Source organism: Lissotriton vulgaris, chromosome 3_1 (genome assembly GCF_964263255.1).
Source record: "Lissotriton vulgaris chromosome 3_1, aLisVul1.2, whole genome shotgun sequence".
NCBI classification, from domain to species: Eukaryota; Metazoa; Chordata; class Amphibia; order Caudata; family Salamandridae; genus Lissotriton; species Lissotriton vulgaris.
Window position 1 is genome coordinate 41,930,636 of NC_141689.1, and position 24,202 is coordinate 41,954,837.

The 24,202-nt window shown below is 45.7% G+C and overlaps 1 protein-coding gene across 2 annotated transcripts in view; it reads right to left on the bottom strand.

Annotated features, from left to right (window-relative positions):
• TAF1C (TATA-box binding protein associated factor, RNA polymerase I subunit C) overlaps positions 1–24,202 on the bottom strand; it is a 161,492-nt gene that overhangs the window by 95,989 nt on the left and 41,301 nt on the right. For both annotated transcript variants that reach the window (XM_086960039.1, XM_086960040.1), the window contains exons 5-11: positions 20,834–20,929; positions 18,269–18,339; positions 15,541–15,788; positions 14,057–14,179; positions 8,292–8,409; positions 7,075–7,146; positions 5,866–6,001 (exon numbers count right to left, since the gene is read on the bottom strand). In XM_086960039.1, coding sequence (XP_086816165.1) covers positions 5,866–6,001; positions 7,075–7,146; positions 8,292–8,409; positions 14,057–14,179; positions 15,541–15,788; positions 18,269–18,339; positions 20,834–20,929 — 864 coding nt within the window. The remainder of the gene's footprint in view (positions 1–5,865; positions 6,002–7,074; positions 7,147–8,291; positions 8,410–14,056; positions 14,180–15,540; positions 15,789–18,268; positions 18,340–20,833; positions 20,930–24,202) is intronic.

Below are 24,202 nucleotides of genomic sequence, written 5' to 3' on the forward strand. Positions count from 1 at the left end.
TTGAGGGACTCAGAGAAAAAACTTCCTGTGAGTGTTGCCTACTAGGGGTATCCCTCTTTCTCTGCAGAAATACAACACTTCCTGCTCGGTGTACTCCATCAGGTAGTCCTCATTGTATACGAACCCCATCCTGACAAGGTACACCCAGGACACACCACCCACAGTAGGGGACACAATTCCAAAAAAAAACACTTTTCCGGAAGAAACAATCAGCAAAATAATAATGAGCAAAACACAATAATCCCCAAGAAAAACTGGGATTACTCTTCAATGCTCTTTTTGCAGTGTAACCCGTGGCTGCTGTAGTACTGTGCAAACACAAGTCCTATCCCACCGCTCGCCAACAATGTTAGAAATGGGGTAGCCAGTTCTACGGGGGTAGCATGGTGCAGAGCGGGCAGGCCAAACTCCTGAGGACCTGTGTGAAGCATCCACGAAGTACCCACAGACGACACACCAGGCACTGCACAAAAGAGACAACACCGGTTTGGATGAAAAAGAATGACTCTTGTATTGTCTCCAACCTGCAACAAAAATCACTGTAATCACAATGTTGCGCCAACTGGCGCCAGGGCAATATATACACGCGGGGATTATTTACATGTGTAATGGGAAAAAAGAAGAAAAAGGTAAGTCCATTAGTTTCCAGGCTGTAGGGAAGAAAACACAAAGCAACCTCAGTTAGCATGAACTCATTAGGCCGGTAACACTGTGCGCTTAAACATGGCCTAAACATCATGGGCATAACCTCAGGCAGGTAAGTACACCATAGGCCTAGAACATCAGCAATATAAATGTGAGGGGAAGAACACTAGCCATCAGCCTTTTTGGCATGCCCGCGCAATAGACAACATTTCCTTGGATGAAATCTAGGTAGGACCATTACTTGGAAACTCCGGTACCACATCTTCAGATACGCCTATGCAACAAGGTTCCTTGAGACAACAATCAACATTTCATTCTGTGGGCATACATCAGCATTGGCCTAAGCAGGGTCAACAAAAATCATATGGCATAGGACACTTCAGCACCTGTACCGATACTTATATGGTACCTCGAGGACAGGGACCCAGCTGGCAGAAAGCATTCCCCTAACCAGGGGCCACTGTGAGCCCAACCCAATCCGCATTTACAGTTAAGCCCCAGTTCAGGGGCCTTAGTTCCTTTTAGGCCTTCCTCAGTTTAACAGGGGCCAACGGGGCCCAACAACAGTCTCCAGCAGGGGCAGGATGGCCCCAGTAATCCTTCAAGGCCTCCCCCACAGCAAACACTGGTCTCGGGGGCGGGCACTGACCCTGTGCCCCGACACATACCCCCAACCACCACACAGCTGCGCCCCACTCATTGCGGTCCAATGCATTAGGGGGTGGGGGTAGGCACCGACAATGTGCCCCGAGGCCCCCCTCCCTTTCCTCCAGACAGCCGCTGGCTCTGCGGGGCTCTGGTGCCCCTGAATCAGCACCTGCGTCTCCCCTCAGAGGCCCAACTCACTGGCAGGCCTCCAGTCTCCTCCGGGCGTCTACAGAGTAGCTGTGCCAGTGCGGGGTAGGTTCCCGCCTGGCTCCTGGTTCTACACAGGGCTCCCTCGTGAACCCGGGAGCCCCGCACCGCCACCTCCTTCGGCTTCACCCGGGTTCCCTCCTGGGACCCGGATCTTCCAACGGCCTCTTCTTGCTTCCCGTCCGGGTGGCCAAAGACAGCGCGGCGTTCCGGGGGGCGCGGCCAATGACGCGGCCTCTTCCCTGATCAGGTGACGCCTCCCCACACTGCCTTCCCAGGCCAGCACAGCCTTCCTGAACTCGGCGGCGGCCCTCTGTTGGCTCCGGGGGCCGCCACGACAGTGGAGGCAGCCGCGGGGGGCCCAAGTATCCTCCAGGCGGCGCAGGGCAGCAACAGCACCCCGGGCCGCAGCGGTGTTTCCCCGGCGGCAACGAGGGGTAGGCTCCCTCCGTGATTAATCACACTACGCGAGGTAGGCACTCACTCGGGAAGCAGGCAAACGCGGGGTGGGCACCCGCTTTGATTTAGATTGGCAGCAGGGCGCAATCACGCGGGGTAGGCACCCGCTGCACAACACATAGCCATGGCATCCATTTTAAATGCGACATTTCACCAGGGCGCATTACTACAATGGGGGAAAATAAGTGCACACACCATTGCGTTACATTTTCACATTACACAGGGCATCTCATACCACACATGGCCTATACAACTTTTTAAACCATGGAGGAGACATTCTAAATTAGGGGGTGGAAAGCGAAAAATTTTGGGGGGAAATGGACCAACTCCAACAGGAGGACAGTAACAGTCAAGACAGCCAAGAGCGACAATGGATTGAACCAATGCGAAGGCAGCAGACGGGACATAAGTCCATTTCAAATCCTTTTCCTCTACTACAGGTCAACCCGACAGCGCATGCGCTGTCTAGGCTCGACCTAAAAAGGCCTGGTTGCACCACCCCCCACCTCTGGATTTCTTCCCTTTTAGTGTAATAAAAAGGTCACAAAGAACAACAAATAAACACAGCAAGAAAAGCAACAGATCATGTTGAGCAAACAAACCATACAGCTCTTTCGTACACTTAGTGCAAAACATTTACAAATGTTAAACTAGAAGGAAAATAAGAACATCCGTAAAGATCAGGAGATAGCTAGACTAAAACAGACAAGAACCCACTAGATGCAAAAGGAACAGGAACATAAAACTGAACTAGGAAATGTATCCTGGCCAGGGCAACGTGGATTTTTGTCACTAGTGCAAAGGGCAAACTGACCCATGGCCTCTTAGAGACGTGTTAACCTAACCTGCCACAAGTGTCAAAATATTGATCGCATCTGCAGGACATATTCTGTTCCTGCTGTCCAGCACAGGCAGTACACATTCATTGACCCTCATTTTCTGGCTACAGGGAGGAGTGGAGTCACAGGAAGAAATTCTCACAAAAATTCTCAATAATACACGAAAATCATCGATCTGGCTAAAGAGATGTTCTCCTTATTTTGATACGGAGAAGAACTGTTAGGCAATAGTGTTCGGGAACGGAATCAAAATAGCTTGACTTCAAATCTGACAGATACCAATGTGGGAAAAAGGTTGGATTATTTGGCCCTCCAAACAGAAGTCAGATGAACAATATTCAATAGCTAATATGCATCGAATTTCCCCATTATAGTCATTCGTGTAGTGTCAAACACAACATACTCACCAGAGAATATACTAGGATTAAAAGACACTGCAAGAAATGTCAAAATATCTAATCAATTCAATTCAGAAGAGAGAAAGAATAACTAAACAAGCATTTGCAATGCAACGGTCTCGCCTTGGCAAAAGTTAGAGCTATTGGCATTGTAAATGACAAAATTTGTGTTTATGTGTTGGTTTTGTATTTACGCTACTTTGACCTATTGGCATTGTAAATGACAATGCCTTTTATTTATGTTTTTAAAACCAAAGCATAACTAAAAGTCATTGTCATTTAAAATGCCAATAGCTCAAACTTGCGTAAATGCAAAACCAATTGCATTGCAGATGCTTGTGATCTGGTGTTTTCCAGAGATACTATCGGTGCCTGCTACAAAATGCCTCTGTGAACTGGCACTGCTAAGCGATATATTGTTCCCTCAAGTGACGTGCTCTTGCTAACCTTTAGGGAGAGGGGTGAGGATCAGAACCAGAAGCACACAGCCAGGAGCAGTCAAAAGAACACGGGCCCTGGCACTTACTATTTTACAAATTAAGTTGGATGTGATTTGCTAGGAGATGAGGGTGTAGCGGTCGGCGGTGTAAGGAATGGGACAGACATACTTGGACCTGGAGGGAGAAAGGCCACGCAAGTACGGGTCCGATGAGAGCTGTAGCAAATGTTGGCTATTAGCCCAAACTTGCCTAGCTAGAATGTAAGTTTGGGGGCCACCAATTATGTGTTAACTGGGAAGGGTGTGTCTACACAGCCAGGGTGGCCCCTCTCCTCTGCTGCTGCTGCCTACCTCACCGCCCCTTCTCACCTACTACTCACAGTGACACCAGGATAAACCCCGGCATGTATATGTAGAACACAAAGTCAGCCCAAAGGGTATGGCTTCGTGAGGGAATGTGGGTGCGTGTTGTTACACAATCCAAACGGTACTCATTCCACAGGCAGAGTGAAACTCCCAGAGTGGAACTGTTGAACCAGAAGTCAAACACAGAAACCTGAAGCACTTGCCGTCTGGGCCTACAAACACAGCTCATAGTGTGAAGCAATCAGTACGTTTTAAGGGTCGTTTGGTCAAATTAGACACGCAGTTAAGGCAGGTCGATTCTTCACAGAACTGCAGAGAATTACGTGTCATTGACAGTGCGCAGGAAAAACACAGCCTTTGACGGACACACCAGGCAGCTGCTGGTGCTTATACATGCTGTCCCGTCTGGACTATTGTAATGGGCTCCTACTTGGAGTTAATAAAACCGTCACCAAAAGACTCCGACGGGTTCAGAATGCAACAGCGCGCATTCTTTTTGCCCTTCGAAGCATTGCCATACCTCCCACCTTCTCCGCCGTCTGCACTGGCTGCGGATTGAACAGAGAGTCCAGTTTAAACTCTCTGTATTATGCATAAGATCCTACATGGCCGAACCCCTCAAATTCTGCGAGGGCTTTGCTCTCCATATGTCCAAGGACGGGCTCTGCGCTCGGCCAATATGCATTTGGCCAGTATTCCAAGCATGCGCTGACAAAGAGCAGGTGGGCTCCTTTAAGGCATTGGCCCCCGCCTTGTGGAATGCCTCCGCTCTTGCTATGCGGAGCACACAACATCATTGGGCCTTCAGGAAATGAACTAAAACTTGCTGTTTCTCCTCCACTTAAGTTTCTCATGTTCTCGTCTCCCTGGTCCACTAGTGCTGGGACGACCCGATGTTGGGGCAGCCATGCGCTTCATAAATTTATCTAACATAACATATTGGAACTAGGGCGACTACCCATGCTCCATGGCTCCATGCTATGACAAACATTGATGCTCCCAGACACTGACACGTGTTTAATAGTAGCTTCGGCACAGCACAAAAAACACAAGCTTCATTCAAAAAGACGGAACCGCTCTCTCTCATGTGCTATCGCTGATATGTGAGTTCCTAGATTGAGAGCTAGGGGGCGTGAGAGGTGAATACTGGCAGGGAAACTTCAACAGCTGCAGTGGCAGCATCTTTAGAGGGGAGGCGTCCCGAATGACCAGATCACGAGACATGTGCGCCTTTGTCAATCAGAAATGTTACTGATTAACATCAGATCTTCAGGATCAGAGCAAGGGTCACTTCCATGACTGACTGCTCTTTGCCGTTCAGCTGAGGAAAAGAAAAGGAAGGCTCACTTCTGAAGTAGTCACACGCACAGAAAGAGGTGCCGTGTGTGAAGAAATCAGTGGGGGTCAGATGAGCACTGCCTTGCAGGGGAAAAGGAAGGCTCACGTTGGCAGAGCGCTGTTAAGAAAAAACAAGAAAAGAAGTCCTCAGACGAAGACATCAACACCTAAAGCGTAACAATATAGTACTTAGGCAGTGCTGCATCCGGCGGAAACGAAAACGAAAAGGAGTGACATAAAGGGAGGATTACCCATTGGCAAACAAGTTTTGTGAAGGACAGTAACACAGCCAAGAGCGACGATGGATTGAACCAGTGGGAAGGCAGCAGGCGGGACATAAGTACATTTCAAATCCTTTTCCCCCTACTACTGGTCATCCTGAAAGCGCATGCACTGTCTAGGCTCGACCTAAAAACAGTACATGGACATTAATGTCAAATAAATAATTTCTTCAATGGCAGCTCTATGGCGTAGAGAAAATGTAGCTGTACTTATATTACAACATGAAAGTTCCTGGCACACTTACTCTAACATCTGTCATCTCCAAACCGGTCCTGTCCACGTATGTCATAATGCGAGGGTGGGCAGTGAAATCACTCCACCGCCACTTGGAATGATCATTAAAGAAAAGATTATCTGTGTCCTGACGCACCCGATCCAGGCTGCAAAGAAACATAAGAGGTAACAGATGTTGTGAGAGTAACTTCAAGCATAACAAGAGAAACAATTTTTTTAAAGCGTGTTATTTTTTTTAAACAGCATGCATACAGTGGGCACAGTGGAATGGTCTGAATTTACAGTATTGACTGGGACTGGAGAAGGCACTTGGGTGTTTTTTTTCTTTTTTTTTTTACAGAGTTTTATATAGCGCGAACTAGACCCAAAGATATCGGGTATCAGAGCGCTTTAAATAGCACCAATTGAATTACATGAGCACACATTCATTTTTGTTAGGCACGGGGAGATTAAGTGATTTGCCCAGAATCACAGGATGTTCAGCGTCATTGCCGAGACTCCAACCCAGTTTTCCAGATTTTAGGTCTACCGCCCTTGCCGTTAGGCCAACTCCTGAGAATCAGTGACACTAAGAAGACCTTGGTGACAATATGACAGGCTCTTCTAGTCTAGAGACTAATGAGTGTTAATTTCATTCCCTCCCACAGCAAAGCAAAGTGACCTTAGATGTGAGGGAACCTAGGAGGGGGCCCTGACCGTCTGCCCAGGATAAGACATTTCTGCCTGAGGCCCATTGGCGTGAGTAGCATATGCTCAGAAGTCTTTCATCCACATTCATCTTAACTGCCCTGAAAACAGAAGGAGCACATGGTGCAACATGATTTTTACTGTGAGGCTGTTACACCCCATCCATGGAGCTAGACCCCACAGGGGCTGCGTCAACTAGAGGTTATATGATCCTCCGTGACCGGCTGCGAGAGCTACAACATCCCTCCACCAAGACGGAAAGCTGAGTGATGGTGGTAGAGAGGGCACACAAAGAGACGCGTCACCAACACTGAATAAAATGTGTCAGGCATGAGGTCTAACACCAAAAAGATTTGTTTGGAGTTAGATTGCGTGTTCCAGAGATGTCGCCGTTTGGAGGAATGGGCAATTGCTGCTTTGTTTTTGTTTTTTTATTTGTGCTTGTGTTGTGTGAGAATGTAATCGAGAAGGTTTCAGATTAGGGGGTTACAATGAGGGAACAATTTCGTAATTCAAGTTGTTGCCTTCTTACCCGAGCTCCACATTCCACAAGTACATGGACCCTCCTTCTGTGCAGACCACTAGCTCCCCGGGGATGTGTGGGCTACAAGAAAAGAGCATACCTGAAACAATGAACAAGCTACGCATGTCCAACAATACTTCATCAGAAAGTGAGTTTTTAATAGACTTTCAGCCTTTTGATATTCTGTGAGTGTCGGTGGAAGAACTCTGGGCGGCCTTTTGCTCTAAAAAGCCATCCAGAATGTGTGGGCCTCTTCACTGAGACAATGACGAAATGCTCATTATATACTCATGATTAGTGGCATGAGACCTTTTGTAAATACTGTCATCATCACAATGCTGTCAACATTAATGCAAATAATTACAACATTATCACCTATCTGTAACACTAATTTCTAAGAGGTTGCAGTATAGGTTCCAAACTTTAACATACAATGTGTACCATGCTAAAGGGTAATGCCCGCTCAGCAGGCGGCAATTCCTGCGCAAAGCATGGCAGAACCTTGCAGCAGCAGGGTGTCAAATATAATCACAGGGCAGCCCGAGCATATGGCTGCTTGAAGATCCTTCACTTTCTCTGTGCTCTGCAAAACAGGCCTTGCCACTCCCTTTCAGATCTGGCATACCATGTGGCGTGCACCAACCTGTGCACTCTTCCACACATTCCTGTCATCTCCCTGGGAAATGGCTCTAACTCAACTGACGACTGATTCTCCCCAGTGCAACCACCAGCTTATGCTCGGCGCTCCGCACTCTGGGCAGGCCTGACAAGGGCGGCCACCGTCAGTAACCTCTGCCAATGGATACCGGATTCCAGCAGCCAGGACAGACTTTCAGCAGCAAGGAAGGCAGAGATGAGAAACATATAAACTCCACTTTGACAAACCCAAGATTATGCAGCCGTGTTCAACACCAGCCGACTCCATCATCAGGCCTTGCTTTTAAGGCAGTCAGGGCTCTCAGTCGCAACTGAAATCACGACAGTGACTCGTCTCCTGCTCTGCCTGCCATTGCCACCTGAATTGTATCATGAAGGAGCTGTCCATTGGGCTTGGAGAGAGCAAAATGGTTCTTCTGCAACTATAGATTTAGGGGCTCATTAACAAGCCCCGTGCGCCACCAGTGCGTCACTTTTTCCCTTATTAAAAGAGACGCATATGCAGCGCACGGACCTTGTAAATAAGCCCCTTTGTATCTTGGAATCAAACAGTAATTTACACAATTTACCTGACATTGATGCAAGTGGTGATGTTCTCAGTCTGCACAACCTGTAATGGAGTGGGATGTTTCTGTTCGGAAAGCTTCCAGGCTGCACAATGATAATCTGAACGCAAGCCAACAAAAACTGAAAACAGATAGGGAGAAAATGGGATACAAAACTCGAGTGAATCTCAAATTTCAAGGAAGAATCAAGCATGGAAAAACATAGGTCAAGAGCGACATGAAACTTGATAGAAGGATGGTTGAGAAACAAAAGGAAGACAGAGCAAAGTAACAGCACAGTCAAATATACAATAATTCAAACTAACATTAAAAAAGCAATCAGCACTACAAGACAGTATTAAATCCTGCAAGAGGGCAGAGGCACAGTATGAAGTATGAAAGAATGCAACAAAAAGTTATAATAGGTTCTAGGACTCTCAACTAAACTCGCTGGACGACATCATACCTCTGAGGTTTCAGAGGACTAGCTGTCCTGGGGGGGATTCTCATCAGAGCTTGGGAAGCTATAAAGGAAAACTAAATAATTGTACAGGACATGAAGGAAAAAATATAATGGATCCAGCAAGTTAATTTTCAAAAAAGCAATGAAGAACAATCACTATGCAATCAGAGAAGCTAGAGTCACCTATATCAGCAAAACAATTGACAATGCACCAAACTCGCCTAAACAGTTATTAAAGTTGGTGAATTATCTCATGAAGCCAGCCAGGAGTAAGTCCGGAACCCCCTCCCTCGGAGGCTCGCTGTAATAGGTTTGCCAACTATTTTTGAGAAAAGGTAAATCATATCGTTCATGCCCTGCCAAAAGACTGCAGCCTAATCAAGATCCCCATGCAGAAAGTACAGCTAAAGACAAAATGGACGACCTTTCCAGTAATCAGGAAGGAGGCTAATGAACAGATTTTAAAATCAATCAAATCAGGATCACCACAGGGCCCAGCTCCCCCAGACATATTTAGGAAAGGGGGAAATGCAATTCTGTCTATTGTGACAGACATTTTAAACTATTCTTTGGAGAGCGGGAGTGTCCGTCCTGCTGGCATGGAATCACGCAATTGTGAGACCCCTGCTGAAAAAACTATCTGCTGATCCTTTACATGTTGAGAATTATAGGCCTATCGCTCTTCTGCCAGGGGCAACTACAGCCCTGGAGAAGTTTGTGAACAAACACCTATCCTCATCCCTTGAGACGCACATCCACCTCAAACAGGTTTTAGACCTGGAAGCAATATAGAAACTGCCTTGCAGCTACCGCAGAATTAAGAAAAATTCTGGTTCAAGGGGGCTCAGCGGCTATGATTTTATTGAATCTGAGCGCAGACTTTGATACAGTCTCCGATCCTGTTCGGATTCAAAGGTTGGAGGAGGCTGGAATTTCAGTGATGGCTCTTAAATGGCTTAAACAGAAGCTTCCCAATGTGTGAAGAGTCCTCGCTTTCTGCGACCCACACCTTAAAGGGGTCTTCTATAAGCCCCGCTTTACATGTTCTCCGACTTGCAAAGATAGTGCAGGCTCATGGTCTTTCGCAGGTGTCTTATGCAGATGACACACAGATTATCATTTCTCATACCCTGCATATAGGAAAAGCTTCTAACCAACTAAAGACCAGTGCAAAACACATAAAAGACTGGATGTCCACCAGCAACCTAAAATGAAACGGAGAAAAACACAAGGGTTAGTTGTTGGCAATAACCCTTCTCGCTGGATTGAATTTTGCTGGCCTGACAATCTTGGTGAGCATCCCTCTCCCAACTCAGAGGTCAAGAGACTAGGCCGGTTTTAGATTGACAACAAACTTTGCATGAAGGTCCAGGCTAGGAAACTTTCATCAAGTTGCTTTGGTCAATTAAGGGCACTTTGACAACTGCTAAGTTGGTTGCCGGGCTCCTCTCGGAAAGTTGTAATGCAAGGGCTGGTGATTTCACACCTGGACTAAGGAAACTTTGTGTATTTTAGGAGTCCCAAATCTGTGGTGAAAAGGCTTCAAGTGATCCCAAATTCTGCAGCTCTGATTCTTTTAAATATCTCAAAGTATCAGTCGGTCACATTGGCCTTAGCAGCACTGCATTCGCAACCAGTGCATAAGAGAATCCAATGTAAGGCCAGTTGCCTTGCGCATCAAGCTATGCATATGAAGGGCATGCAGCGGATACAGCCATTGTTGAGTCCCTACAATCCCAGGAGATCACTACGATTCCTGGGAAAAGCTGCTTTTCGTCCCAAGGATTAAGGCGGCAAAGTGTGGTGGGTGCTCCTTTACCAACTTATCCCCCAAAGTTTGGAATGCCCTCTGTTTGGAGCACAGAAAGAACCAGTTGGAATTTAGTTTTAGGAAACACTCGAAGACCTTCCTTTTTAGGTTTCGCCTGCACACTGCTTGCGCTGTGCTTGTAAAATCTATTGGCTTTAATATAAATTTTAAAAAGGTGCTTACATCTCGCCCTCGCTTTTCATTGGTTTGGGTGCTTGCCACTTACATTTCATTCATTTCTATTGGCTGTAGCATATTATTTCCTGTCTCCCATCGGCCAAGTACTGTGCTCATCAGCTTTGGTGTAACTTCTTTTAAGCAGCTCAGCCTGCTGTCACTACAAGAGCTATACCCTTGCTTTAAAGTTACAGCGCTGCCCGACTGCCATGGGCTCAGCACGTGGAGACCTTGTGATTCCAGTACTGCGTGCTGGGAAGCCAAGCAGAGGCGCAGCGGCACTCACCAGTCATGCAGGGTGAATGCGCACTCACCAGTCCCCCCCCAAGGGCTGTAGCAGGCACCCAATCTAGTATTTATTTTGTTTTCTCAATCCTTGCTTGTTTGAAATGTGTTTGCCTACAGCTAAATGTGCTTTTAATTTCTTCTGTTAGCGTTCAGAAAAAGAAGCAAATATAAATGAACTAAAAAAAAATGTGCAGAACCTGCTTCAGGCACTTCTGGGTGATTTTAATCACACAAACTCCTCTATATTAAGATTCAAGCAGATCAGCATACAATATGGCTAGCACTCCTTTGTGTCAGAAAGTGCCTCTTTTGACATGGTTGAGAAGTGTGGCTCAATGGTTAGAGGTGGCAGACCCGGAAGCTGAGATCGGCCCGGGACCAGGGTTTGATTCCCAACGCGCCAGGGTCTTGGGTCAAAATGTCCGCGGTCTTGATAATTCTTGCCTCGGCGCCTTCTCTAACCTTGGGCTCCACTCTGCAACTCTGGGCAATAGCTTGCTTAATCTTCACAACGGCTTCTTCAACGCCGGGGATGCCTGGTCTCACCTTGGGGGTGGCCAGAAGGGACCATCTCACAGGGAAAGCCAGGACCCCAGCGGTATACAGCACCGGGACGCCCGCGGTGTGGGCAGCTGTGCGCTTTGCATGTATACAACATTTACATTTTTTTTACATTCATGGTTAGCCCCCAATTTTTGGCTGCTATTTGATGTGGTTTTAATTGTAGTGCACTGGGGTCGCGCCAAACAGGTCCCCTGTGCCAGCGATTCTTCCCTAAAACTATTCCACAATTGGCCCTTAATGCCCCTGTAAGCTCCTAATAAATGGTACCTGGGTACCTCGGGCATTGGGACTGAAGCAGGTCCCCTAGGGACCCCTCAGCTAGGACGTGCAGAGTGCCACTGCAGCATGTATGACCTGGTGCAGACAAAATATAGGTAAGTCTCATCCTGGGAAGAGGTTTCCTCGAGAATGAAGCTTCATAGGCCTACTGCCCTTGTAATTCGACCCCAAGCCTCTGCTGCTAGCAGCAGATGGCAGCACCCGGTAAAGAATCCCACTTAGGACGGGAAAACCTAGGAAGAATAGGGGGTGTGCCCATCTCTGCCAACTCCACCCCTAAGATGGGGGAGGCGAGATGAAGCACATCTTTCAGTCCTCCAATCCTCAGACTCCTCCAATCAGGGCTAGGACTATAGCCACCTCCCCCACCCCCCCACAGGAGGTTGGCATAATTGAGGGTGTAGACATCCCAGATAAGGTGCCCATCGGCTCTACCGGTCACTCCCTTAAAATGCCTCTAAATTTTGTATTTAGATGGCTCCCCCCAGACCCTGAAACTAGATCTACGATGACCCAAGTACCCCAGACACCTAAGAGCTGCCCCAGCATGAGAGAAGGACCAGTGACTGACTCTGCGCCAGCCCTGTCAGCATGTCTGCTGCCTGTAGCCTCTGCTACAAAAAGAGGACTCGTCCTGCAGGCCCAGCGACCTCCAAAGCCCTAGGAGGACAGGTAGAACGACAAACTCACCTCCAGGTCCAACTCTGCAACCCACATCCATAGTCCGCGTCTATGTGGCCCACCGGTCCTGTGAAGGTTCCCCGGCGCTTCAGAACCTGAGTCCACAGTGGGCTGAACCCTGCTGGACTCCACTAAGACGCCTGCAGCCACAATCCGAAGACTTCACCAGACAGCATCCGGCCCGATAAGAATTTCTGACACCCAAGGACACACCTGCACCTGAAGCACTTGGGCCTAGGGCATCCTGACCGACGGTGCCCCTATGCACCCTAGCATCTGTACTTAGTAGTTGCCCTTCTTCAACCTCAATCGCCCTATTGAATTGCATTGGACACCCGACGCTGTGTTGGCACTCAGCACCCAGCTGCCCATGCGCCTCTGAGGGTGCAAGTTTGGTGCTTCCTTGTGGTCCCCCTTGTACTTACCTTTTCTTAAACCCAGCAGGAAATCGACCCCTGATACTCCTTTTCTCACCTGTGAGCAGCGGGTCTTCGAAGAACCCTAGTCACCATTGATTAACATCGGGCTCCGATCCCACATCTGACCTCCACACCCGACTGCCTGTGTCGCTGGTGGTGCAGTTTTGGTGCCCATCTGAACCTTGCCCGGTGTTGATCTAAACCCCTGACGACTGGAACTGTAAGCAATGTACTTACCTGTAAAACTGCATTTTTGTTTTACTCAGATTAACATTGCAAAGCTTGAAAATTGCATAAAGTGTCCACTGTTTAAAGCGAAAAGTATTTTTTGTTGAAAAATGTACTTACCTTATAACGTACATCTTGGCCTTAAAAAAAACTTGAACAAAGCTTATTTTTCTAAAATTAGTGTGAATCTCCTGTTTGATTTGTGAGTCACTTATTGATCACTGTGTGCATAACAAATGTCTTACACTCCTCTGTGTTAGGCCTATGGCTTCTCTCCCACACTACCACAAAAAGAGCACGTTGAGTTTGCATTGAGCCCTGTACATTTCTGGGGGAATCACTTGACTCTGTGCATGGTATTACCACCTAGTGGTATACAATATCTAGTGGTATACAATATACAGAGAGGACTAGCTAAGTAGTGAGAGGAAGATTCAATTAGGTACGTGTGCTAGTAAACCATTTGGTTTGTTCATGAAGCCCTCACCCACCAACCTAGTTGGTGGCATGCTTCATTATCGGGCCCACCACAGTGACACCGAATATGTTCCGGGTGTGCTACAACGCCAGAAATACTGCAGAGCTGGTATGATTGCTGAGTGTGCGGTGTAATGAGTGAGTAAGTGAAGGTTTTAAAAGCTATACAGTGGCAGGCACTGGAGTCTCATGTTCTTTATCCTGTAACCATACCTGGAGAGTCATCACATACATAAATGGGACACTGGAGATCAAGTCTCCATATTATGTTACTGTCAGAAAGCAGATATGAGCTGAATTGCATGATGGGGTCAAACCATCTAAGCCAGAACAGTGCTACTTGTCTGCCAGTGTTTGCTCTCATCAGCCTCTGCCCTCTCACTGCACCCACACCCTAACTTACCATTTTCTTCCACGCCGCAGGCAGTGATCTGTAAAATTCTGCCATTAAGCTCTGCCTGGATCGGTTTGTGCTTTACAACAGGTCTCAAAATCTTCTCTTTACCACACAGAATATCTTGAAAATCTGGATAATATTTTCCATTAAGGATGCAAACGAAGGTGGATTTAACAAGACTACACCAGCAAATCTACTTAGCACTATCGGTGAGCACTAATAAGCTTTCTCGAAGCATCAGACAAGTATGAAAAGGCAAACCATTACAAACTCTTATTAAGTCCCCAAGAAAGGAGGAATCCGGACATTGAGCTTGAATTCATTCAGTCATTCAGAACTGTACAGACAGATGGGAGGTGGCCTAGGAATCAATGCTGCTCTAGGGCAGGCTAATTTACATAGGGGGCAGCCCAGCCTTAGGGTAGGTTCCAGCCTGTACGTATTTTGTATTAAAACACTTGACTGTAGTGTGGCCCTGGTCATTACCAGTGGCTGGCCTTAAGTACTCAAACCATTGCTTCTTGTGTTTCACATACTAAGGGGCACATGCATCATTGTGTGCAATTGTGATTCCATAATTGCGATTATTAAGGAATCGCAATTGCCAATGCATGTAGGTATCGCAAATGTGTTTGCGATTTCTACATATTCCTTAATTGCGAATTGCAAATTGCGATTCTCAATTAAGGAATAGCTTCCCATTCATTAAATGGGAATTGTATGCGCAATTAGCGAGTACTAGATAGGCACTCGCAAATTGCGCATACTATTTCAAGGGTGCCACAAAGACACCCTGATGCACGCCTGAGACCACATGTTGCACACACACATATGCCTCAAGGGCACTTTTGTGCATTTTTCAAAGTTTTTGCATATTACCATCAACTTTGAATTGGTGGTTATTTGCAATTCCTATTTGCGAAATCACCATTTTTTTTTTCATCAAGTATTGCACTTTTGCGATTGCTTAAATTGCGATTTTGCATTTGGGTTGATGCAACCCAAATGCAAAAATACCGGTCGCAAAGGTTTGCGACCAGTATTTAGAATGATGCTTGTGCTCCTTAGTACCTACGGAAACGACATACTCCTGTCAAAGCGCAGTCGTAGTACCCAAGTGTGCTACAGTCCCATTACCAATTTAATTTCTTCTCAGGTCACTATACACTGTGTTGTTCACTGAGCTCCAACAATGCTATGACAAAAAGAACCGTGTTCGTGCAATCATATATAAAATATCTGACATGAATCCTTAAGGTCAATAACACACAGGCTTCAGATGATCGAGGAGAATATGCCAAAGTTAAAAAGGGAACTGACCGTGAAGACAAACAGTGTTCGATTTCAGAGGAAGAGAAATCGTCTGACAAGAACAGGGAAGGGAAATGGGTTGAGGGGAAGAGGTGTGCCAACATTGTTTTGAATCAACTACACCTGCATTCTCTTGTAGCCCCTTCGCCAAGTGAAGCAAAGAGTAGTCTGAAGGATACTGAGAAGGTTCATGGCCCCTCCTCCTGGGTAGATAAGGCAACCTTTCTGCGACCGACGACTTTTCTCCCACGGCACGTAGACCAGGGCCCCACCCGTGTACGCCTCATTGAACTGCAGACCGCCCCACAGAGCTGACATCTCCTCTTCGATCCGTTTGACCAAGGTAGCCAGAGGAATCTCATATAGCCAATCACGGGCCTGGTAGGAAAGCCGACTTAGCCTTAAACTTTTGTATGTCCATGGACAGCTGCAAAGATATGGAATGATCAAAGGTAATAAATGAGGAACATGGAAACCGGTAAATACTAAGCCATACTATGAAACCAATATAAATTTACCACACTTATCTTAATTGGTCAGGATTCTAAACATTGTCACAGCATGTTGTTTCAGTAAACGCTCGAATGGTGTGGTCGCCATATGGAAAGGATACGGAAGAATGTGGACAGTAGAAGAGAGTGTGAATTGATGTTTTAAAATCAAGGGCAATTTGCAGAGGAGACAGAGTCACAGGAAGTGTGGACATTGGGATTTCAGGAGAAAATAGTGTGAAGAAAATAGAGCAAGACAATATAGGGTGAGTGAGGCAGGGGAGTCTGGACAAGCGGTTGGGATTATCTAGAGAAACTGAGAAGGGCAGAAGGGCTCTGGCCCAGGATCAGGGTACAGGGCTTCAGCTGGAAAAAAAAAATAATAAATCACTGGAAGCGCTGAGGCTGGGTAGCAGGAAGACAAGACAGGTAGTGATGCCAGAGCCAAGCCAGAAAAAAGGGGGACGTGGTGCCACACCTGAAGATAAGGGGGGAAGTTGGGAAAGGGTTGTAGATAGGGCGCGCTATGGACAAAACAGGTGGATTGGGAAGCATCAGAAAAAAAGGTAGGTGCCGAGTGAAAAAATTAAGGTGGAAGGGTCGGGTAGACGGGGAAACGAGAAGTGCCAGGAAATGGCCACAGAAAGAATAGAATGGGATGAACAGGGAATTTGGTGACCAGAGGGACAAAGGTAACAATGAAACAAATGAGAATTATGTGGGGAATCGTATGGGGCAAGAGGTGTAGAGAAAGTCAAGAAAAGAGGGACGAAAGATATAAAGGGCACAAACCTATGGTGTGCGTCACTGAAAGGAGACATTCTCCAGAGATAGGCAAAGAAGGAGGAGAGAGTTCAAGGGATGGAGAGGTTATGGTCGGGGGAAAGAGTCAGTAGTTCGAGAGTCAGGGGGAGTTTGTGAGGTTGTGAGGCCAGCAAAAATGTAAAGGATGTACCAAAGGAGAAAACATGAGCTCGCTGTGGGGCTCAGATTGTTGGGTACATCTTAATGGACCCATATGGCCAGGATGTCATTCTCCACCATTGCTTTTTGCTTTCTAATTTAGTTTAGTTGGGAAGGTACAGCGGAAAGCTTGCACTTTGTATTGCTGCTGCCACATCTTCTGAGGAGTGTGAAGAAGGAGGGGAAGAAGTACAAACACAAAACGAGCTCCTTTCAGCCAGGGGATTTAATGTATTTTCATGAGTTGCCTTTGCTGGGTAGGGCTGTTTCACATGGCATTAAGTTTTGGTAATGTGGCATTAAGTAGTAAGTTTGTTAGTCTGTAGATCTTGTAATGTATAGCCAACGTGTGGTCTATAATGTGTGCTAACACAATTACATCTTAAGTGCTCATTTATGACTTGTTTTGTTTATGAAGTTAATATTGTTTTTATGCCTCAGTCTGTCTTAAAGACACGGTTATTCACTCTGTTCATTTGTTTTACTTTGGGGTCATGAAAACATGTTTTTGGTTTGGTGTTGTATTTATTCGCCAGTAAAGATATGTTTGTACATTGGGTTTTTTGTAAACATACAATAAAAATAATGTCCCTCTCTCAAAACTAAGCACTCGATGATATTTAGCAGTGTGTGCCTTTCAGGTTAGACACTTACAAAGGCGACATCTACTGACTTCTTTTCACAATGCTCTTTTTTGAGGATACAGCTAACTCTAGAGTTTGCGTTCAACAAAGTAATCTTGTACCAAATCTGTCTTTTTTTTTGCAGGCTAAAATGTTTTCTTCATTATGGGTTTAGTACAGCTGCGTAAAAAAAACCAACAAAAAAAACACTTTACTGTTGCCAGTGCTTTTAGTTTTTTTAACTGGAACTTTTATGTATTACAAACACGTTGATTACTTTCTGAGTGACTGGTCAGTGGGAATTTTACACCTATGGCTTTTTAGAAAATTCATTTGTGAAACGCAGTTTTAAAGTCACAATTTTGCAAGGAATTATTTAAAAAATTCTCGTGAGGCGCACCCCTGCACGAACCTTACACACTTTGCTGACTCTGCATAATTTGCGTCAGATGATCACACCCCACCACTACCACTGTCTGCACGCCGCAGCAATGTACATGCTGCAGCCTCACCGCCCTACTTCCAGCCTACTACAGAAAGCTTGCATATTGGAACAGTAATGACAACGGTAGTAAGTCAAGAAACAAATTGTCTCACAACACTAACTACAAGCGGATCCTTTGACTAAGAGTGGAAGATGGTTCTTATATAAAATGATTAAGACACATTTACTTACCTTAATAGAAAAGCCAAAAATCTAAGTAAAAGCCACGCCAGTCTTCATGACTAAAGACAGGATGTGTTTCTTTCTGGGCCCAAAAGAAATATGCTGCTTGTAGGATTCTTAATGAAACGGTAAACTATAAAATGAGAAGTTAAGGTTCACTCACCTCCGCTGCTGGAATCCATCCAAGGCCTTCAGCAGGCGCCCAGCTTGGACAGCATCCTCACGTTGTTTCCACTAGAGTAAGAAAGACATCCATTAACTAAATAAATAAACAAAAGAAGAGTGTCCGTCTGTGTGGCGTTCAAGAAGTGAGTATAGCACGTAAAGTAAGAGGCCAGATGTACTTGGTCAAAGGACTGGACCAACTTTCAAGAAAAAATACTTGATTTTTTCAGGAAACCCTCACTCACCCTAGTGGTGGCATGCTTCATCATCGGGTCCAATGCACCCTGATGAAAAGTTCCCACTCTATTATCATGCCCTTTTTTAGTAGCCGACCCTTCCCATTTTTCTCCAGAGGAGGCCACTAGTCTCTGCCGAGGGAGCTACACTACTGAATGCGTGAAGATCCTCAGGGTACGGCAAGCAACTGAGAGGGGGGCTCCACTCCTCTCGCCAGGCTAAGAGAGACGGGCTGTAGCAGCAGCATCCCTTGAGGTGCCTACCTTTTTAATGTGCCCCCCTGAGAAGTTATTGTAACTGTCCAAGAAAAACTCACTTAGTACCCAATAACTGTGGTCCTTCACCTGATTGTGTGTTGTCTAGATGTGGCACAAATGTGAGCACATGGGTTGTGTAAACAGTACCCTACGGGGACAGAGTGACTTATTCACATAGTAGTGGCCCTTTACGAGAGTGTGAAGCACATTGCAGGTTCCACTAGCCTTGGAACAGTATCTCATCCAGAGACCATGTTCCGTGTTCTAAAGGCGGAACAAACATGCAACCCAGCATCCGACGGGCATCAGCGGATGAAGAGACCAGACTGGGAACCTTCTACATGCAACGCTCTGCGCTGCCCAGAAACAGCCTGCCGACTGTGGTCATGTCTGGTTTTCTCTTGTCAATCGATCTCTCGCTGACCACCTTCTGCCCCCCCCTCACTAGAGTAAGAAGCCTGGGACATGTATGTCGCATACATGGGTGGATGCACAGGTAAGTGCTTTACACAATTACCACTCACGGGCAATAGTCAGAGTGGATCACATAGATTGGACAGGGTGTGCTCAAAGTCTGTTTGAGAGACTCCAGATTAGCGACTAGCAAAGACGTAACGCAGATATGGAATCGCAAGACATTTTAGTGTCGAGCTCACTGCAAATAAGCCCGAGATTTGGGAAGGGTGAGTGATTAAAGAGTCAGAGACCGCAGGGGTAAGGAAAGGGAACAGCAAGTGCGCATATACACAATACACAGATGAGCTGTGTACTCCAGAATGAAAACTAAACAAAGAAGCTTGGGCTACCTGTATTGAGGTTCTACTAAATCTTGCAGTCCATCCACAGGATGCTTAGCTCAAGTGTTAACAGAATGAGCTTCAAGCACTAGTATTAGGCCTCACTGAACTGGAAACATCAGGCTGGAAGCTGTGCTCCTTTAAGAGTTCATGCTCCTGCTTCAAGGCCTGGATGTTAAGAGGAGAAAAAGCTTTGGTAGGGGGGAGTAGGGGTGGGGGGGGGGGGGGGGTTTAGGGAGGGAGTAAATGCAGGCACCAAAGCGTCAAGGTCCTCATTTTCAAGTGGACAAGGTCTATAGAGTATCTTCGTAAAGACTGAAAAATACTTAAGAGTGCAGATTGTCCGATAACATTGGTGAATGGGTCCACTAACATAGGCTTTTTGGCAAGTTAGGCTAGAAGAAGGCCCCGATACAATTTTATTTATTAAATTTAAATAGTTTTATATAATTTTTTTTGCTGTACTGTAATCAAAATTGTGATTATTGGTTTCCCGGTATATCACGTAAATTCTTACAGCTTTCACACAATTTCGGTTACAGGACTCCTGCCTAGAAAATATCTTTTGTAGTCTGTGAAACTCAATGTGTGCTGAATCTAGGAATGCTGACTGCAGGACTACAGATGTCATTTGAGGAATTCTTTGAGCTGGAATCTTACATGCCTTTTTTACGCAAGGGCATACCTCACAAACAATTCTGACGCCAAAGAGCCTCCCCGCCACTTTGGTCCCCTCACGTATGATTTGCATACTACTCGCTATGACCTGTATAAGAAAACTACTACCAAGCAGTGTGGCATTGATTAGGGGTCCCTTAGTTAAGGGGCCCCTAATCTGTGCCACACAGCTCTGTGGTATAGAGTTGAAGCCACATATAGATTAGAAACCTGGCCATATTGAACAGTGACTGTACCCAAAACAGAAGTCTTTAGCAATGTTTAATGAATATATGGGGCAATCACATATATGCTTAGCCGACAGTAAAAGATATTGGCACAGCAGATATAGGACACTCATCACTCATTAATAACACTCAGTCAAAGCTTTCATTAAGGCGTTACTTTTACAATAATAGTATTACTTGGATGAATATCCGGTTTGGGAGCCAGGGTTGATTTCCAAAGAAAACATCCAGTCATTGGCTACAATTAAAATTAATATCTAACAATTTGCTATGACACATTCTATCGAGAGTTTGCAAAATAAATAAGCGGTCTACATTCCTGCCTGGAGTAAGGATCTTTATACCCATCCAACCAGCAGGCACTTACCAAGAGTCGCTTCTTTCCGAAGTCAAAGTTCTCTTCCAGCAGCTTTGCTATGGAGGCAAATGCAGTGTCGGGGTGGTCACAGTAAAAGTTAGCCATCTTGCAAGGAATAAACCATAAGGAGACATCTGTAAGCATAACAAAGCCACTAACACTCAGCCATCAAATTCTAGCAAAGCAGACCTCAAAAGATCATCAGTAATTAATCGTCTCAGGGTTGGGATGCCTCGGTTTTTACAATCATGTCTCGGCATTGCAGGACAGCAAGATATTTTACTTACTTGCAATAGTAATTCTACATTGATCAATTTATAATTTTAGGTATCTGTTCGAGCAGGCAGGTAGGATTCCTTAAACTGATTTTTTTAAACAGCTGAAGAAATATTATTGAAGCTTAGACCTCTGCACCTTTACTAGAAGAAGATCTGCTTGGGCGCCATTTTACTCCAAGTGCTGTAAGCCAGGGAGGATGGTCAGAAGCAAGATGGATGAACAGAATGCTTGGAACAGATTCTTGTCCCCTCTTACTAATTGGAAGAGTTGATTGAGATCCTTCTGGAAGACTATTTACATCTAAATTTCATGTCTTGAAACTGGTCCTAGGCTCAGGAGGGAGGTGCACACCCACACTTCGGATCCAAAATATCAAATGGGCCCACTAAAAGAGCTGAACCATTACAAGGAGCGGCACAACATCACTTCCCACTAAGTTGTGAAAAAGTCAAAAATATATATCTTTTTGTATATGTATTATACAGTAGCCTTAGCTACTATGTAGTTATACCCAAGTCAGAGTTTCCACAAGAATAGCATTTTCTGTTTTGCTAATAACGTTGGCAATGTTTGAGGCATATTCACAAAACTTTCCCAAAAAATGAATCCTCCTCCTCCTCCTCAGCTCCTTCCTGAATAGTGATCCATCAAGCAGGTGCAGGAAAAAAATGGTGTGGCCCAAAACACTTTTTTTCCCTCATGTAATTTTCAACGCTACAGAGAAAATGGCTGAACAGAATCCCACCTAATTTAGCAGAATGCCAATATTTATCCAGAAAACGTGCGTTTTGCAATTTGGTGTAATTCTGTGAAGTAATTTTATTAAATCAACATTAATAATGCACAGCTAATTAAAACATTACATATATACCATTATAAAATATCTATTGTATGTTATATATTAGTGGGTACTAAAAGGTAAAAAATGGTGGCCATTGCTGAAGATTATCGGGGAAATTTTGCTACAGTTACGGTCTAGAGTGAAAAGACTTCCAAAGCGGAAATTCCTAAGTTTCATTTCGTATGGTTGGAATAACAAATTCCCAGATAAGTCTGTCATGCAAAAGCATTTTTATCAGCTTCCACATGTTGATGTTCGCGTTTCACGAAAACTAGGAATGAAATGGGCCGATTCCACAGATCAGCAATTTTCAAGTTCTTTCTACAACTCTGTAGATATTTTCTGTAGATTAATTTACGAGTGCCACTGAATAATTCTAACCAGAGGAAATTACCGAGCGAGCCCTCAAGGGCAGCTCTTAACTTGTAACTAAGTTTTACAAAAGCACCTTGTCTTGCAAAGATTTGCATCACTAAGACAACCCCCAGCTTGAGTTGTGCTGGAGATGCGTTACATGGGAGACAAAAGAGCAGTCTGTAGGAGTTCAGATTGAAAACTTCTACTAACAGCTTTGCTTTGCGTGACCAGAGGGGTTGACACCCATATGAAATTATAGGGAGAAGCTTGGTCTGGATTACTTTCAATAAGAGCTGCAAAGAATTGCAACCACAAAACCTTTTGAAGTGACACAAAAGCAGTAACTGGGGCCCCTGATTTGGTTTTCACATGGCCATATGACAGCTGTTCCCATTGGAGTACCATGGGAAAAAACGTCAAGACGTGCATTCTTATTGGCAGTCCAGTAAGACTCCAGCAGGATGGAAGGACATGATTGGCAGCCGCAACATTGTAGTGGGGGATGGGCACCGAGCCAGGCTTATTTAACCCACCTATGTCGTACAACCCACTATGTGCTTAGCTTGCGACCTACAGCCTTCCTTCGAAACAAAGCTAGAAACTTAGAGTTTGACTTTGCTTGTTCTTGTTTTTTTGGGGGTTTTTTAAAGCACGCCAGAAACTTAAGAGCAGAGCACACAAGTGTGAGAAGTTGGCCTGGTATTCTAGTGAGCACCTTGCACCAGTCCAAACAACCCTTATGGTGATGGTTGTAAAGTCAACCTTATAGACCAGCTATCCTAGGGGTAGCATGGACAAAGCAGTCTTAGGCTAAACTCAAGAGGGCATGTGAAGCCAGCTGTTTTACTATATGCAATCCCTTTAATACCAAATGAAAGGACACCACACATGATATATATTCAAAATATTAATGTATTTATTTCTAAACAAATCCCCTGAACTCTTTATGAGCACAGAAGCACAAGCGCAAAACAAATAACTTAATAGAATATACAAATATGGATAGGCCGGGGTGGCCCGCTAAACCATGTACTAAGAAAGTGGTATAAGTACCACGTCACGAACAAGGGTAAGGCCTAGGGCATCGCTGGGGCTACACTGTACTAACAATGGTTAGGGAGCAGGAGGCCCACGGGATGTGTGTGCAGTGTCTAAAGGCACACGCGTTTACACATAGAAGTCAATGGGTGCGTAAAAGTTATAAAGTTAAAGGTTTGGGAGTCTTCCGACTGGACTAGAACTTAACCACTTGAAACTAGGAGTGTAAACCTCTACAGGAGCTCCGTAGTACTCGCGTTAACTAACCCACAGGAAGCGGGTGCATAAGTCCAAAAGTGTGTCGGTTTCGTCGTGGAGATCTATGGAGCTTTGGAGAAAAGATGCTGCAGGCGACCAGAAGAGAAGAGTCCGGGTGGATCCAAGGGTGGATCGAAGATGTAGAAGACCTGAAAGCAGAGAGGACAGAGTATGGGTCACTAGCCAGTGACCAGGAAGGAACCAGGCGATGTCGGGATGCGATCAGGTGCTGATGGGAAGCTTGTCTCTGCAGCCACGTGGACCAGGAGTCATCGACGACGACCAGGAGTCAGGCACGGACTGTCCCACGAAGGCTCTCGCTGTTGGCGGTGTCGGCTTCAAGATGGAGGCAACAAGCCTTGACAAAGGCAACCCACGCAGATTACGATGTAGGCTTCTTACTCAGACCAGCAAGGTCTGAGGGGCTGCTTCTTTTGAGGGGCTGCTTCTTTTGAGGGAAGCAAGGGGCAGTCTGGAGCAAACAGACCAGCGGTGGAAAATCAAAGTATCGTTGCCAAGATGGCCACTAGCTGACGAGCAAATGACCGGGCAGACGCGTCGAGCAGGAAAATGCAAAAGGGCCCCACGCAGAACTCGTGGAGTGT